At 45.9% G+C, this 18,607-nt stretch overlaps 1 protein-coding gene across 5 annotated transcripts in view; it reads right to left on the bottom strand.

The window, feature by feature from the left end:
- BPTF (bromodomain PHD finger transcription factor) overlaps positions 1-18,607 on the bottom strand; it is a 1,855,127-nt gene that overhangs the window by 1,429,994 nt on the left and 406,526 nt on the right. For all 5 annotated transcript variants that reach the window (XR_013598794.1, XM_078654332.1, XM_078654328.1 and 2 more), the window contains exon 10: positions 4,676-4,805. Coding sequence is in view for 4 of the 5 variants with exons in the window: in XM_078654332.1 (XP_078510458.1) it covers positions 4,676-4,805 (130 nt within the window). In the remaining variant the exon portion in view is untranslated. The remainder of the gene's footprint in view (positions 1-4,675; positions 4,806-18,607) is intronic.

The raw sequence follows: 18,607 nt of genomic DNA, 5'->3' as shown, positions 1-18,607 counted from the left end.
GTCTTTATTGACTACCACCTTTCTCCAACTGAGGACCCTATCTATCGCTAGGGGCACGACAGCTACAGGCCTAACAGTGACCTCCCCTGGAATGGCCTTTACTCTAGTCTCTCCTGGGATCAGTGCTTAATTTGAGCAGGTGCTTTTAGGTGCTCAGCACCGGCGCTTCTTTCACAGGGCCGGGGCTTCAATTGCTGACCCTGCAGGTGGTGGGCTCAATATTCATTGTCCAAATTCAAAATAAAAAGAACAACATACATTGCATGGTGACTGGCTGGTAAATGTTCATAGACAGGCCAGCATACACCTGTCCAGGCAGGCATGATTGTGTATCACCACGTTAGTGATGATGTCATCATGACGATCACAAATCCAAGAAGTCATTGACAAACTATGGCTTGCATTCTATTCCCCGAGTCTGCTGCACCCTGCCACTTCCTGAGCCTAAGACTTCCATTGGATAATTGTAGCTGGGGGCTGGCTCATGACGGAGTTGAGGCAAGGAAGCTGCAAGAGCGCATTTGGAACTTTGGAGTGAGGGCTCTTGAGGAAGAATAAACAAAGTGAGTGTGGACTTTCCACTTGCTGCGTAGCCAGAGAGGCATTTCCTGCAGCCCTGCATTGCTGCTATCCTCAACGTGCTCGATGAGTCTGAGGACCAACACAACTTTTGTGTGGCATTGCGTCACCTGTAGAATCTGTGCGCTGCACCGCAGCATGGTAATTGCTGAGCATGCGTGGGTCCAGTAGGCACCACAGCCATACTTACCGGCATTGGCAGCATTATGGCTGGGGACAATGCCTGTCCTGTTGCAGGCAGGGTCACAGCAAGCTGAGCAGTGGATGCCGATGCCGTCGCCATCTCTAGACCTCCTAATTACAGGCAGCACTAGCAGTGACATCACCGGCTGTGCTCGAGCAGCCGTCTGTTCCGCAATAACCCAGTCATACCGCACTGATTAATATATGTAAAAAAAGCATTTTCATTTGGTGTACATTTTGTTTTTGCACTCAGTGTAGGTAAGAAAGTAAAACACGCCATCTTCCACTTCTTTATAAATGACAATAGGAAAACGCAGAGTTCAAAATAGCAGGGACATGTATAGGTTGACGATAGGGGTCACAGGCAGCAGCAGTGTTATAGATGAGAGAGAGAGCATGAGTAAAGAGGAGAAAGGGAGAGGAGAGAGATAAGACTGAGCTAAGTAGAAGAAATGGAGAGCAAATCAGATTCAAAGAGAAAGCAGCCAAGATGTGAAAAAGAGAGCGTTAAGAAGAGAGAAGATAAAATAAAAGCATGTAGAGGACAGGACAGCCGAAAAAAAGCAGACAAATGATAAAACGGAGACACAGCTAATCACTGCTAGAAGAGTGATAGTAAAGAGCCAAGATAGAGGGGAGAGAGAGAGAGAGAGAGAGAGAGAGAGAGAGAGAGAGAGAGAGAGAGAGAGAGAGAGAGAGCAGTGCATGGATAAAAGTGAAGAGGAGAAAGGGCAGGGCTAGAATGAATAGAGGGCAAATCAGAAATACAGGGAATAAGGTAACACACCAGGTGTGACAAAGATGATAGAAAACAATTAGAGAGGGAGAAGATAGACTCTTAGAGCAAAGACTTAGGGGACAGGCAACAGATCAAGGTTAAAAGATAGAGACTGAGGGCGTGAGAGTGTTGAAAGTGGGGCTCACCGGAGGAAGAAGTGAGCTGTGGCCTCCTTGACAAAATGTTCAGCACCTGAACTTCTTTTTGCAAATTAAGCACTGCCTGGGATGTAATGGTTTGAGAGAACTAGCCTGTCATTCACCACTGTGTGACTGGCACAGGTATCGCTCAGGGGAGTAGTTGGGATTCCATTCACCAATAGGTGGTGGAAGTGTCTGCTCCCCTCCGGAATCTCGAACTCACATTTTGGGCCCACTTTCCAGTTGAAGGCTAGGGCTTCCTCATCAGAGGAACATTCTCAAAGGCAACACTGGTAAACTGTGGAATTACATTAGGGGTTTGATTTTTAGGACAGCTAGGATGCTCAGTGGGGTTATCCTGTCATAACAGTTCTTACCTTGGTACCCAGTTTTGGTCTGTAAAGTGTCATTGGGCCCACCCTCCTGGAGAGGTTTTTGGGGGCATACATGAGACTCCTTACTTTGATCTTTTTCGGAGTGCCACACTGTCTTTTCGGGGGGAGCATGGAGGGGGAAGGGGGTGGTTTAGGCTCAGTCTTTTGGCCACCCCCACCACATCGAGATTTGGACACCTAATTCTTACCCAATGAACAGCCTTCCTCCCCAACTCTTGGGGAGAGATTGGACCCAGGTCTACTAAGTATTGGTGTAAAGTTTCCTGCCCACAATTACTTAAAATATGTTCTTTCACTGTCAGATACTAAAGTCCACCATTATCATGTAAACTGTTACCATTTAACCAACCTCCTAGTGTTTTTCGAAGTCATAAGCAACAAAATTAGAATAAGAATAGCAATTTTAGACAAAGAAATCGAGAGCATCAGGTTGGGACAAAAAAACTGCCTTTATTGAAGTGAAACACTGAAAGGATAGGCATTGTTAGCCAATAGGCTGCATTTAAAGCATACACTAGAAGAAAACATGCCTTTAAGTCAACCATGATCCTCTGTATCCCTTCATGCCTTAGGGGTGACAGTTAGGTCAGTCCAAATTTGTAAGGTTATCCGAAGAGCAGGACTTCTAGGAAGGAACTGCTGCATGATGCTTATGACTGATGAGGATACCACTGGAAGATTACAGGTAAGTAACTTATCCTTCTCTTCTAGGGGAGCCTCATCAATAGTCATAAGCACTGAATAGAGTATCAAGCCAATTCCATACCTCTACAGACAAATTAAAAGGAATCATAAGCAGTTGCTCTCAGCATTGAAACAAATTCCTCAAAGAGGCTTGGCCTACTACAGTGTCTGCTCTATTGTCTGAATCGAGACAGTCGTGGCTTGTAAATATATGTACCGATCTCCAAGTGGCTGCAGATCACAGAGATGAAGAAGGGACACAGTGGCTGCTTATCCTCTTGTGGAGTGGGCTTTGGGCCTGGCAGGAAGGTGTTTGTCGCCCAACTGGTAAGCAACCTTGATACAGCAAACAATCCATCTGGAGATGGACTGTTTGGAGGCAGCAAAGCCTGTTCTAAGGGTACCATAATTTAGACATAAATGGTCGCAGTGCCTAATCGTTTTAGTTTTGTCCAAGTAAACTTGAAGACCCTTTTGAGTTCTAGCGAGTGCACAGACCTCTCAGCTGGAGTGGAAGGGTCAGGAAAAAACGTGGGAAGAGAAATCGTATAAAGGATGTGAAAATGAGACACTACTTTAGGTAAAACACTGAGATGAGTTCTCATCACTACTCGGATGCTTTGGAAAACTGTGTATGGTTCTTTAGCGCAGAGGGCCTGTATTTTACTCATTCTGCTTAGACCTAGGTTGGACCTAGCCCTGATTGGAGGGGGTCTTCCCATCTTCAAGATAGCGGGCACTGAAAGATGGGCTTCACCTCGCCTCCCCCACCTTAGGGATGCAGCTGGCAGAGGTGGGCACACCTCGTATTCTCCTGAGTTTTCCCGCCGGGTTTCCCATTGAAGGTGGGGGTGTAAACCAGGGGGCTGCCAACTGTTGCTAGCAGCAGAGGCTGGAGGTCGCACTACAAACGGTGGCAGGCCTTTGAAGCTTCCCTCTTCGAGCACTGGCCCCTCCTGGGTGAGGAGGAGTGACACCTCTGCCCAGGATGTGCATTGTTTCTGGTCCCATAGAGCAGGGAATCTCTACCCAGGGGCCCAGAAATGTGGGTGGTGGCTAGCTGCCTACAGTCGGTCAGTGATCACACCGGGGTTGGTAGGTTTTATGTGGGCGCCTCTGAGGTGCCCTTAGAGTACATGTTCTAATACATTTCACACTGGCATCAATATGGATTTATTACAAGGAGCGGTTTAGTACCAAACGCTACTGGGTTCAGTGAAGCCATTATGGTGATGTGGAACTCAAGTTGACAAGTCCCCGGCCCATGTACTCTCTATGGCTTCCCTGACATTTACAATATTAAGGAATAGACCCTAATGATAGAGGGGCCAATCTGCTCATGGGATGTGGTGCACCCTGCCTTAGGGCTGGTAAAGTCTGCTAGATGGGTGACTTACCTATATTTCAGGCAGTGAAAGCTGGTATTGCACACAGACAGTGTGCCATGTTGACTTGGTCATTTTCCCACTCACCTCTCAGGGGCATGCCAGCTGCAGGGGCAGTGACATGGATCTAGTGAGGAGGTCGCAGGGGAACCGCTCCAGGCAATGTGCACCCAGAGTACCACTTACAAGACACTTACGGGGCAGAAGTACAGATTGTGGACATGTTTTCACGGAAAGAACACTGGTACTGGTAATCAGGACAGCAGGGACTCAGTGCTCGGCAGCCAAAGTTGCATCTAAAGCCAAGCAAAAAGTGTGTGTGTGTTTGGTGGGGGGAGGGTGTGGACTGGCGACCCGCCTTGCAACAGAACTTTACTTTTTCACAAATGTCAAATAAATAAATAAAATAAATATGTGCAGTATTACCAAATGTAATGAGACATGAGCAGTTAACAGAACTATGAGTATTACCCTGAAACCACTGACAGGGAAAAGTCCTCATAATGTAAAACATTAATACGAAGTACACACCTGGTGCTTGACCGGGAAACTATATTTCACCCAGGTAGCTTGCAGCATGGTCTCCTCATCTTCTTGCTTACGTTCTTTCTTTTTTACCTTGTCTTTATCTTCCCTTTCTATTGAAGTCATTCTGTGCAACCTAAAAAGAAAACCAAAGGTAAACAAAAGGATGTAATCCACTAAAACAAATTTGCCGTTTGCACTCAAAAGTAGAATTCAACAAAAAGAGGACTAGTTTCCTCAAAATCTTATAAAACATAGTGACTTGTTGAACGTGTATTGTAGATCGCAGAGTTGTGAAGTTCAGAAATTTTGAGAGTAACAGTTCTCCTATTTTTCTTTTCCCTGACTCTCCTTTGCTATCCTGCAAATGCACAAATTAAGAATTGCCTCGTGATGACATACAATATTTGCATGGTACGATTTAAAAAACAAAAATTAAACTTTAAGTATCTCTGTTGAAGCCTCTGAATATTTCTCATTCTGAATCGGACTGGCAAGAGAAAAAACAAGCATTAGAAATGCAATAGGTCTTGCATTTTTTCGAGTTAGAGCTATTGACGTTGGAAATGGCAATGTCTTTTATCATTGTATGATCATTCCATTGCAAACAAAAACACAAGTAAATGTGCACTAGCCACCAATGTCAACTGAAATAGGAGTGGAAAACCTATGGGCAGAAAAACAAAAGCCGAAGCGTTAGAAGGATGGGATGCTGAGTTGTCCTGAAAAGATTTGATCATCTGACCTGCAGGCACACACAAATCATAATTAAACTTACTCACACAAGATAATAAGAAATACTCACACAAGAGAATAAGAAATGTTTTAGGATGCCTTCCCCATCAGAGAAATATAGTCCAATAAGTGAATGCATTTGTCATAGAAATATGCTCTTGTGCGTTTCATGTGGGCGGAGAAGAAGAAAGGATAAACGAACAACTCATCCAATACGTAACAAAAAGTTGCACAATAAGAACACACTTTATTACATCATTTTATACATCTAATATTATTGGGTATCACACTCATAAAAACAAAGTTTTGTTTTCAAACTCATGGTAACTTGCAGCAAGCTTTGGATGTGGTTTATCCAATCTAAAATAAATTCACCTTGTGTTACTCAAGTGCTCTCTCCTGGAAAAAGGTATGAAATGCATCCACGAGTAGAACTGCATATTGAAATAACCATATTTAGTAGACCAGTTGTAATGATATGCCAGACAACTTTCAGCACAAAAACATTTTAAAAAAGCATTGGCATAGCCAATAGGTCTTGCCTTTGGGACCTTATAAGTGTTTAGCCATGCAACAGTTGATGTTGTTGCACCACAGATATTTATTTATTTATTTGTCGGATTTGTATAGCGCATAGCTGCCCCAGCGACGGCGGCGTACCAGCGCAACCACAGACCCTAAACAGGAACCCCAGGAAGAAAAATGGAAAGTTAAACAAGGAAAAGCCCAGTCTTTATTGCTTTTCGGAAAGCTAGGTGGTTCTGGATTGCTCTGATGGAAACAGGGAGCGAATTCCAGAGTTTCGCCGCCAAACTGCGAAAGGAACAGCCCCCAGCTCTAGCGTTCAAAACGCCAGGCATGCAAACCAACGCTTGATCGGCTGATCTGAGAGGACGTTATGGCACATAAAACTCTAACAGGTTGGCCAACCCCAGAGGTACTTGTAGCATCAAGATCTTATGCGACACACAGAGAGACTTAAATTGAATGCGCTTCTCAACAGGCAGCCAATGAAGTTTCCAGAGCACATGAGAAACAGAACAAGATTTCGGAAGGGCCACCAGAATGCAAGCTGCTGCATTCTGTACTCTCTGCAGACGCTTAATACTGGCCTTGTTAGTGCCCAAGTAAAGGGAATTGCCATAGTCCAGTCTGGATAGAATTGACGCCTGGACAATGGTTTGACGCCCGTTTGGGGGAAAGAAACCCAGCAATGGTTTCAAGACTCGCAAAAGTCGAAAGCACGTCCATGCCACAACTTTTGATTGAGTGTCGAAAGTCAGGCCACTATCGAACCACACTCCCAAGTTTTTCACAGCCTCCTTAAGCAGGGGGGAGGTTTGAGGCGATCCGGCCAACACTGCTCGGACCACAACTCCTGATCCTTCCCAAACAGTAAGATCTCAGACTTACTGGCGTTCAACTGCAAGCAGTTTACCGCCATCCAGTTCGCGAACACTGAAAGGTCCTCTTTGAACTTGTCCAGATTGGTACAAAATTTCTTAGAGAAGGCGATCACCAATTGGGTATCGTCAGCATACAACACCAGTGACAAGCCCCTTCCTTTAGCAACCGCAGCCAAGGGTCGGACATAGATGTTGAACCATAAGGGGCTCAAGACTGAGCCCTGCGGCGCCCCTGATGCAAAGCAAACTCCTGCGAGTGAAAAGGAGGCACTGAGATTTAGAAAGACCCCCCCCCCCCCCCCCCCAAAAAGACCAAAACCAGTTCAGTACCGCATCCCGGACGCCAATTTCTTGTAAGCGCCTTAGAAGTATCGCGTGAGAGACGGTATCAAATGCGGCACTTAGGTCCAAAAGGACTAGGGCCGCTGAGTCCCCAACATCCAGTCTCGCCCGGATAGCTTCCGTCACTACCAGCAGGGCGGACTCGGTGCTGTGGCCTGCGCGGAAACCATGCGGTGATGGATCCAGGATAGCATTCTGCTCAATAAACTTAGAGAGAGTGGAATTCACATGGGATTCAACCAGCTTCGCCAGAAAAGGCAGATGGGAAATAGGGAGGTAATTGCCCGGCTCAGCTGGGTCCAAGGAGGGTTTTTTAAGCAACGGAATAACTTTCGCGTGTTTCCACGCCCCAGGTACGGAAGCAGACGACAGAGGTTGACCAAGTCGATGTTCAGTGGGGAAATGAGAGCATGAAACTGCCAAAAACGGGCAGGTGTCAAAGGATCGACAGGCGAGCCCGATTTAATTTTCAAACAGAGGGACTCGAATTCCATGTGTGTCAAGGGAGGAAAAGATGACAGGCTGCTTCCCACCATAGGACTGATAATCCCCGGTCCGCCGCCTCAGCAGACAAAGCCGGGATAGGTAGACCAAGGTATATCTTCTCGACTTTGTTCACAAAATACCGGGCTAGCTCATTACACTGATGATTCAAGGAAATCGGGGAAACCCCCGTATCACCCGTACTCTTCATGCCCTTCAGCAAGGAGAAGATTGTCTTAGCGGCATTGGTGCTAGCCAAGATTTTATAGGCCACATACTCCGCTCGAGCTCTCCGAATAAGCTTGTGGTACTGCTTAATGGCTGCTCGATATTCAGTTTTTGCTACTACATCAAAGGAGCGTCTCCAGACAAGTTCGAGCTGCTTAGAGCCCTTTTTGGCTAAGGTTAATGAATCGTTAAACGAAGGTTTAGACGGCCCACAAATCTTCCCCCCCCCCAATTTAGCCGGGATGCAGCTATCTAGGCCTAACGCCAACAACTCAGGAAAACAAGAGTTTGCCACCTCAACCTCCAGTGGCAACTGAGGCCTATGACTAGCCAAACAAGCAGAAAAAAGACCCATATCCTGCTTATGCCAAAGGCGTTTTAAGACAGGGACGAGGCGGATCAAGTCAGGTTTTACCTGCAGCCGCAGCAAGAACGAGACCAAGAAGTGGTCTGTCCAAGCCTGCGGGCCGGCCGCGAAATCGTTAGAGAGCTTAAGTTCGAGAATATGGGGTCTAGCAGGTAACCTGCCACATGCGTACGCTCAAGGACACGCTGAGCCAGCTGATAGGCCTCTAGATCAGCCAGAAAGCTGGTGATCTCAACCTTCCCACTATCCTCAAGATGGAGATTAAGGTCCCCTAAAATCGTGAAATTCGCTGCCCTGCTCCCAACCTTATTCAATAGATCTTCTCTAAATTGGCCAGAGGGACCTGGAGGGCGGTAGATATGGAGGCCAGTCACAGTAAAGTTATGATTCAGCATAATTTCAATCAATGCACTTTCGCAGCCCACTATGTTCTCCTTGCTGAAGCAGCCGTTGTAAACTTCCTTAATGATGATTGTGATACCGCCCCCTCTGTACTTAAAAACCTTAGTATAGTATGGCGCCTCCACGCCGCTCAGCTCTGCGGCTCGCTCATATCACAAAAGGTAAACAGTCCTTACTGTCTGCAACCTCTCTACCCTAGAGCAACAGAACTGCAGTCAAGCAACTCTGCGGGGTCTATTTGACTAACCCACTCAATACAAGACCTTAAAAATCATGCACATAAACAGGCGGAACCCAGAGCACACCACCATTAAAGACCTCAGGCTGCACGTGGTAGGAAACACCAGCTACTGAGATGGGAAGAGCTCTCCAGTACCTGAAATCTAAATCCTGAAACATGGCACACAAGTGGCTGCTAAAAGGATAAGGGTCTCTGTGACATTTGTAATGCAACAAAGTGTGAATTATTTTTTGGTCTAAAGAGAACATTGCTCAGTGTTGTAAGTGGCAAGTCATCTTACATAATGAAGAGACATTCACTGCTTGAATTCAGGTCTTTTGTAAATTATGGCATTCAGAAGACCGTTAATAGTTTTAACATACTTTGTGATTGAAACATCTTCTCTCAATATTGCAGCCATTTCGCTGTGTGCAGGTGTGGACTTGGGCCAAAAATCACACAGCAGAAGGAGACACCCAAAAAGCAGGAGAATGGTGCAAGGACTTTGTTCCTACATCTTACCAAGGCATACTAAAAAAGCCATGGTTTCATAACAAAGTTGATATTTCATTAATCCTGCGCTGCTAAAGCCACTTCCTCAAGAAAGTAAATCAGGGTAAGGAACATTCAGTGTCTCCGCTACACAAACAAGCGCTGGCACAAGACCAGCACAGGCCAGCAGGACAGCACAACAAGCAGCAAATATCTCCTATGTTGCTAAAATGAGGAGACAGCACAATGCCGGTGCGCGTACGGGAGGCAAGGCACATCTTTGCACAAACTCTGGGATCAAGCACAACACCCACTGCCCGAGGGTCGTCCCTAAATCTTTAATAATTCCAGTTATCAGAAAGAACTTCATAGGCAACGAGGGACATGGTAAACGGCCACACACAAAACAGTGACAATGCCGCAAGAGACACCCAAGAAGGCCTCCCCAGTCCTCGGAGGTTATGTAGGCTGTTCCTACATACTTGGAGCATATATTGCAATTGAGCACAATTGAGCAATGGTGGCATACACACACTATTTCACCCACATAACATGTTATGAGAGCACATACAGAATGCACTCTGCAATTGCGAACATTTATACCACACAAAAAACATACAACTTCTGTTGAAACAAGTCACTGTGCAGATGTTAAAAAACTAAATCCATAAAAAGAAATGGATAGCATTTTTAGCCTACATCAAAACCTGCGTGGGTAAGGGAATGCACAGAGTTTAGAAAAAAATGCCTACTGTAGGAGAGTTTGTAAAGTTGTCAGGCCAGGGGACAGTATGCCCTGCAAAGGCATGCATTACTGCAGTCACTGCACACTTAAATAAGTGCCCGATTGTAAGTGTGTCCGGTGGCGTGACATCCGTCAGGAAGGCGGAGGACATTTTCCAGTGGGAGGGAGAGTGAGGCTGGGTAATTAAATCTTAAGGAGAGCAGCAGATCGAATAAGGCTTTCAGTCCTTATTGTGTGTTTTTTTTTTGTTGCTAACTGGGCCTTGTTATGAATCAAATCCGAAATGCACGCTCTGCCAGTAATTGTGCTCAGCAGTATATTCATTCCCGTTTCTACGGGCAAACAGCTCTTGATTCCAAGTGCTTCGATTTGAAGGATGCTAGTTGGCGCGGCGCCTCTGTATCCTCACGTGACCCTCTGCCACAGAGAGCTTTTTGTCAGTCGTGTTCAGGCAGTTTTCTCAGGATTTTTACTTTTTTCCTATTTCAACCCAAAAGTCTCCTTTGAGTTCAATGTAAAACTAAGAATTTGGGTCAGACATCTGCACAAGGCAGGAATAGAGATTTCTAGGCTGCAGGCCTTTCTCTTTAGTAAATTGCCTGTTTTAAAGAAGTTATGCTTTATTTGACCCAAACAGAAAAACACATTTACTTTTTTATTGAAAAAAGAAAGCTGGACCTGCTTGCGTTTACCTTCGCCAAGGTTGTGGCGAGCCCTCTCGGCCTTGCTCTGATTTCCATAGTTTCAGTAACTGTTTACTTTGCTGTTAACCCTGGATTGTATACAGAGTAAACCGCAAACGTTCCAGGGGAGGGGTCATGACTCAGCATTCTGCTTTCTACCTGGCAGTGCGATAGGGTTTGGAACCCTTTATAGCTATCTGTGTACGTCAGGACGGGGCCATTTACCAAGGGACATTGAATTCGAACTACAACCTGGTGTTAGCATTTGCTAGCGAATGCTTTTAGAAGTCAAGTAGTAGGAAAGGTTGTACCGTAATGTGTTGAATCCTGGCGGCTGCTTGGCATGAAGAGGGTAGATTAAATGTGAATCTTCACGCATTTAAATAAAGCGTTGGATAGCGTTAAGCATGTTTCTAGGCACTCTCAGTTCTGGGAATTGAAGCACGCGAGGGATTGAAGCATGCGAGGGGAAGCCGCCTGTGCGAATCTGGTCATCTAGAAGGGCACAATTTAAAATTCCATGTGCAGCACCGGTGACTGGTCACTGAATAGAAGGAAAAACAAGCGCGTGTGCCTCAAGCTGGCAGCAGGGGGAGGGGAGAGAGGAGGGGGCCTGTGCCTGTTTCCCTTGCGGGAGCGAGCAGGAATCATATGTTAATTACAAACATATGGTTTGAAAGCTTGCTTTCGCCAGGGAATCGCCAAACGTGCACGCATTGCCATTCAAAGCAATGCAACGCGTGCACGTTTTTGGGACACAAACTCAATCGATTTCAAAAGGTCTTTTTTCCTATGCAGCGCATGCACGCTGTGTAGGCAGGACCTAAAAAGAAGCCAAATGGGCAGCTTTTGAAAGATCGAGCCAGCGAGAGCAGGCGCTAGCGCAGACGTCTCGCTTATGATACACTATTGTTTACAAACAAGGATTGGAGCCCGTCCACTGCTTGCAAGTTGTCCGCTTCAGTTACACTCTTCATTACAGCCATCTCAATTGGCCATTGCAGCAAACGTCGCTTCCGATACTTGCTGTGGAGCAAGTACCGAGCACAGATAGATTCAACTGAGTCAGTGCCCGTCCGCTATTCCCAACGTGATACACGTACTATTTTGTCCCTCATCCCACTTTCCCTGCCTGCTGCGCCCTTCATCCCTCTTTTAGTTTTTGTTTGCTTGGGTTATCTTGTTTCATTTGAGTGCGGGTTGAGTCTTTTTAGTAGTTTGGACATGCCAGTTTTTTTAAAAGTAGGAAACTGCAATTGCATTTTTTCTCTATTTTGCACCGTTTCCATCACACCGACCACCTCTCTGAGTTGCTGCTCCCCATTCCCCCCTCCCCAGCCATTCTTCGTTGCACACACCCCCTTCGTCCGTCTTTTCATTGTTTTTTCCCCCATCATAGTCGTGGGTTACTGTGCAACATCTGTCGTCTACTTGAATTTTATTAGACTCAAGATACTGCAAAATGCTTGGCAGCTCGAAAGTGGACTAGTGTGGACACCAGTGCCTATTTAATGTGGCATGGGAGTTCTTCGTATATTTGTGTGGCTTATTCACACCCTCATTTTGCTGAATTGTTTTAGCTCTATTAGCCAATAGTTTGCTTTTCTCACACTTAAGTTGCATCTCGAAGCTGGATTCTGAAGTCACACATTATGCACTTCGATGTTTCATGGGTCAACTGGTTTAATTGGTATTTTCATTGTGCCTGTATTACTCCCTCAAAGTCCCCCATAGTGAACACGCTCATGAGTCCTATCCGCCTACGTCGTGGTCCTCACCTTATTAATGACTAGTCCCTACCCCTTACATAAATTATTTCATAGTCTCTCCCCCACACAGGAAGTTAAAATATGTTCTTGCACTTCAGCCACGTGTTACATTTTGTTAGTCACCCAATTCACTGTATTGCGTTGTTTATAATTTTATCTGGATACACGTGCCGCGTGAAATATTGCAAGTGAGCCAAATGTTTCGAGTGAGGTCGAAGGGGGCATCTTGAGGGCAAAGTCCTAAAAACATGATGATTGCTTCTATTTTTTTCTCGCTCTAAATCCAAATGTTAAATGTATTACCAGACTTTAAATTGTACTGAGGTTTCTGTGTGGAAAGGGGTATATATCATTCAAGATAATATGACAAAATGATGTGGGCACATTTGCGGTTTCCTTTTCTTAAATTAACGTAATTCCCATTGCACAGATATTCACTTCTTCCTTTAAATGCACATTTTATCAAGTACATTGGCAAAAGCTGATTTGGTTTTAGTCTTTGTAAGGTGGCTGATATTGTGTGGTCTCAGCCTGCTTCTGCATGTCTTTTATTGCACTTTGTGTTATATTCCTTTCACTATCTTGGTAGTTCTCGCGAGTACTGTCCTTCTCTGCCGCCCCCGACCTCTAGGTGGGACAACATCAGCAGGCAAACCTTCTCATTCCAAAGAATAGGACACAACACTCAATCAATCACTCAATCAATCAATCAAGAGTACTTGTAAAGCGTGCTACTTACCCGTGAGGGTCTCAAGGCGCTGAGGGGAGAGGATGCCGCTACTGCTCGAAGAGCCAGGTCTGGAGGAGTCTTCTGAAGGCGAGTAGGTCTTGGGTCTGCCGTAGGTGGGTAGGGAGGGTATTTCAGGTCTTGGCGGCGAGGTAGGAGAAGGATCTGCCACCGGAGGTTGTTCGTTGGATGCGTGGGACATCGGCGAGGGCGAGGCTGGCAGAGCGGAGCTGGCGGGTCGGGGTGTAGAAGTTGAGTCTGCTGTTCAGGTAGGCTGGTCCGGCGTTGAGGAGTGCTTGGTGTGCGTGAAGGTGATCCTCTTGTCGACGGGGAGCCAGTGTAGGTCTCGCAGGTGGGAGTTGATGTGGCTGCGGCGGGGAACGTTGACGATCAGTCGGGCAGAGGTGTTTTGGATGCGTTGTAGTCGTCGTAGGTGTTTGGCTGGGATTCCTGCGTAGAGTGCGTTGCCGTAGTCCAGTCTGCTGCTGACGAGGGCCTGTGTCACCGTTCTTCTTGTTTCGGTCGAGATCCACTTGTAGATCCTGCAGATGCACCCCACTCTCCCAGAATTGGATGCCAGAGGAAAAGGCCTCCGGAACTTGCCACAGTTCTTCTAGCCAGGTCAGGGCTGACCATCTAGATTGAGAGATATGTCTTTGGTAACACCACCTGGTCTACACTTGTAAGGCTGGCATATCCCGGGGTGCTGCCTTGGCTTTTCCTCACTCTAAAAACTGGAAAAGTTCCCATTTTAGTCCCTGGCACTCCAAGGCTGCTGCAGACCCAATTTCCCAAGTAGCAGTGAGGTCGCCCTGGCTGCAAAAAGCTCATGGTATGCCTGTGCCTTAGGATCCTGCTTCTGGGGTCAGCCACATTACAACTATTTCCCCATTCACTATGCCATTAAAAGTCATTATTTTTTATGTAATCCCACACCAGTGCCTTCTAAACAACCCCTTCACGGCAGTCTACACAAAGCAGTCTCCTGGCTTACCCAAACATCACTCCACTCCACTCTAAACGACTCTAATCCATGCCACGCCACACCACTAACTTTTAGCTATGCTGCGGTGCTGTACAACAAGAGACACTGGTGAGACCTATTGGCTTTGCCAGTGCTTGTTTTTATTGCAAAATGATTTGGGGTATTTCCGGGACAAAAGTCCTTAGTGTGATTAAGTACAGTGATGGTACCCTGCCCTAATACGATTCTGGACGCTCCTGTGCACTTTCTCCTGAGTGAGCTCAGAAATTTTTCAAGACCCCTAGGAGTGCTTGAGTCGTATGCAAGGTTGCACAGATGCAGCTTTTAAACCACATGCACGCCACTCTCACCAGGAATGTTGCTAAGAGCTGACTGACAGAGAAAGTTCCACTGTTCTCAACTATGCATGAACGTGAGGGGAAAGAAGGGGCTCACAAAACGTGAGAGGTGCCATAGCAATGCCGAAAATAGTAGTACAATAAATATCAGAAAGGAGTCAAATTTGTATCCACTTTGGTCATTCTTACCTTCAATTTTGCTTCAGCGGTACGCAATTATTTTTAACATCAAATTATTCCAATATGCGAGGCATCTCGATTTCTCACGGCTTAATTTATATAACCATTATATTCATGACAGTCTCCGATAAAATGATTTCTTTTACTTAAATGGTAACGGGAAAAAGCAACTGGTTCCATATACTGGAAACTACTGACAGCCATTTTGATAGTTTCTGAACTGCCAGATTACAGAGTGCCACACAATATCAGCTCCCTTGACACAACCACCCAGAAAGGAGCCAATATCTGTAGCCTGGAAAAGCTGAAAACCACTGCACTGAGTGGTTTTCCAGCTCGCCTTTTAGGGCGCTTTAGGAAAGAGGATTATGATGCTCTGTAGTTGTGAGACATTACTGTGTAGTAATGTCACAATCTTTTGCAGGTCCAGTAAGGTTTCTTTAAGAAATCCCTCTTCTCAGCCCAGGGTAGCTATGGAGTAAGAAACACTAATTTATAACAAGCATTTGCAATGCAATAGGTCTCGCATTATTAAAATTTCAGCTATTGGCATTGCAACTGGTGCTCATGTCAAGCACTCTGATACCTTCGAGACGAGTTTGCGCTATATAAAACTGCAAAATAAAAAAATAAGCATTTGCAATTCAATATGTCTCGCATTACTGAATGTTTGAGCTATTGGCCTTGCACTGTTATTATCAACGCCAATAGCTCAAACTTTTAGTAATGTGAGAATTATTGTATTGCAAATGCTTGTTCTCTTATGGAGGAGGCTTGGGGGCAGTGCTGGCAGGTTTGATTGAGGTTCGGGCACTGAAAGAGTGGACAGTGTGGTATGTTGCACAAGAAGCGACAAAAGAGAGGATAGAAAAAGGTGATGGCAAGCTGGAGAGTGCTGAGCTAACAGGTGCCAGGCACAAGGAAAATAGATGAATTGAAAAGACCACGACGTGGGGACAGGCAAAACCAGAGAAGAAAGAAGCAACAGAAAAGGCAACTGGGTTTATAGGAAGAAGAGAGAAAAAGAAGGATTGCCGAATGACAGACAAGAAGTTGATGGGATATTGTGTTGGATGGGCAATGATGGCAGCAGACACTTCATTTCAGAGAGTGGAATGAAAATAGAAGCAGCTCAGGGCAGACATCCGAAGAAGGACATGAATACATTTGACGTTGCTATACACTAAAATTAACAGAGTGAGCAGGATAGCAGTGTGTCCCTCCCTTGAGAGACAAGACATAAGGAGAAGGAGAAGTAATGGAGGAGAGCAGGGAAAAGGAGCAGCGAATGAAGACAATAGAGAGGGTGTTACCAATGATTGTTGGTGGCGGGGTAAGTATGACAAGAGTGAGAAATGTGATAAGGAGAGAGAAAAGTGATAATTAGAATATGAGTGACAGGTGGCAAAGAGGCATTACAGGGCATACTCCGCTGTACGTGTGGAAGATCGTTGTGACTCACGGGGATGAAGCCATAGGTAAAGTCATGGGACTAGGAGGGGGAGAAGTTGTGGGGACTCATGGCAAAGATGGCCAAAGGGTTGCCCTAGACTGGTGGAGGAAACAGAGAGAGGCAATGCAGGGAGAGAGGAACAAGATCGGAGAAAGGGCAGGGGTGTAGCTCCAAGGGGGATGTTTGGGGTGTTACACCCCCCTAAAAAATGTATTCTGTGGTGATTTCACCTGGGACTTTTTCATGCTCCCACTGACAAAAACACACACATTGTCCCGCTTTTATGTTGAGTATATTGTGTACCCTTAAAAATGGGCACCCCTCTCTCTTTCTACTGCTCCTTAAAGCCCCCCTCAAGAAAACAAGTTACTTATCTGTAACTGTGGTTCCCCAGTATTGGTACCTTTCATAGATTCCCATGCTTTTGTATCATTCCCCGTCGTCGGAATGGGAGTCTCGGTAACCAAAAACAACATAGCAGTAGGTACAAAGGAGAAAGAAAAGGCCTAGGCCTCATTCCTTTTTGTAGCATATCCGCCTCTTTTTGTAAAAGAGACCAAACTAATCATCAGCCAATCAGAAGAGCCTCACCCCTTAGAACCCTCCTGAAGGAACCTCAGAGCCTCAGATTTTCGCAGCCGTTGTGTAACAGTAACCATATCTGTTGGAGGCTGAGCTTTCCCTGGGGAGGAGGGTGGGCGCATGGGAATCTATTAAAGTTACCAATTCTGGGGAACCACAGATACAGTTAAGTAACTTGTTTTCTTGCCCCAGTATTGAAACTTTCATAGATTCCCATGCTTTTGTATCAGAGTAGCAAGCAGTAAGCAATACAGCACATTTTGTGGCATAATCATACATTGCAAAAGCCATCAGTATTCCAAAGATACAAAATGTGAAGAAAAGGAAGGAGGGATAGAAAGGAAAGCTCACCATTCAGTGGAAGAGGTTCCTCAGGACTGCCTGGCCCACCGCCGTGTCCTCTTGCGTCAAGGATTCCAAGCAGTAATGCTTCGTAAAGGTGTGCCCGCTTCTCCATGTTGCAGCCCTGCAAATGTCTCTGATGTGTACTCCCATGAAGAGAGCTGACGAAGAAGCCACAGATCTTGTGGAATGTGCTCCAACCCTGCTGTTCAGCGGCTTACCTACTGTTGAGTGGCAATAGAGAATGGCACTGGAGATCCATCTCGCAATACTTTGTTTTGAAAGAGGGAGGCCCTTGCGAGGACCACCAAAAGCAATGTTTATTTATTTATTAATGACATTTGTTAAGCGCATGGTTGCACAAGGAACAGTGCGTCCCCGCGCTGACAATCCCACTAAACATCTCTTCAGCTTAGCTCACGGAGGATGAGCACTTGGGCCAGGGGAACCTATACTGATTGTGTCTTGGGGAAGAGATGGGTTTTCAACCTCTGTCTGAACCTTGTTTCAGACGGTTACATCCTCAATTCGATGGGCAGGTCATTCCAGTCTTTACTAGCCAGATGTCTAAAGGACCGTCCTCCCATCCTTGCTCTGTGGATCCGTGGAACCACTAATAGCATGCTGCCCATTGACCTAAGAGGGCGTGAAGGACGATAGATTGGAAGCAAATCCTGGAGCTATGAAGGTGCTTTTTTGTGAGCTATGCGATGGGTAATGCACATAGTTTTAAATTTAATTCGTTCCCTTATTGGAAGCCAATGCAGGGAACGTAATGCATGTTTCCCAGAGGCCCTCCTAGGGAGGTTCAGGACAAGCCTGGCAGCTGCATTCTGGGCACGTTGCAACTGCATTAGGCCTTTTTTACTGAGTCCACATAGGAGGGAGTTCCCATAGTCTAAATGGGAGGTGACCAAGGCATGTACCATTGTTTTTCTGGTGCTGGGAGGCAGTAGGTCAAGGATTTTCCTCAGGACCTTCAAAATGCCATAGCATTTACCGGCAGCATTACCAACATGATTAGTGTAGGCTAGATTAGAATCAAGAAGTATGCCAAGGTTTTTGACTGTGTCCACCGGGGCAGGACAGAGCCCAGTTCTATAGGCCACCAGGCAGATGTCCAGATGGAAGGACAGGGGCCAACGATAAGAACTTCCGTCTTATTACCATTGAGGCGGAGATAGTTCTGCTTCATCCACCCATCAAGTGCCACCAAGCAGGCCGAGAAATTCTCAGCATCCACAACTGGATCACGGGACAAGTTGATCACCAGTTGTGTATTGTCGGCATAAGAGACTATGGCAACACCATATGACTCCACCAGTTTGGCAAGGGGTTCCATGTACAGATTGAATAACGTGGGGCTCAAAATCGAGCCCTGTGGAACCCCTTGTCTAAGACATCTTATACTGGATTTACATGGTGGACAATGCACTTGAAATCTCCTGTTCTTAAGGAA

The sequence above is a fragment of the Lissotriton helveticus genome, chromosome 7, assembly GCF_964261635.1.
Source record: "Lissotriton helveticus chromosome 7, aLisHel1.1, whole genome shotgun sequence".
Classification (NCBI taxonomy): Eukaryota; Metazoa; Chordata; class Amphibia; order Caudata; family Salamandridae; genus Lissotriton; species Lissotriton helveticus.
The sequence above is the reverse complement of the archived record's forward strand: the minus strand, read 5'-3'. Positions and strand labels throughout refer to the sequence as shown.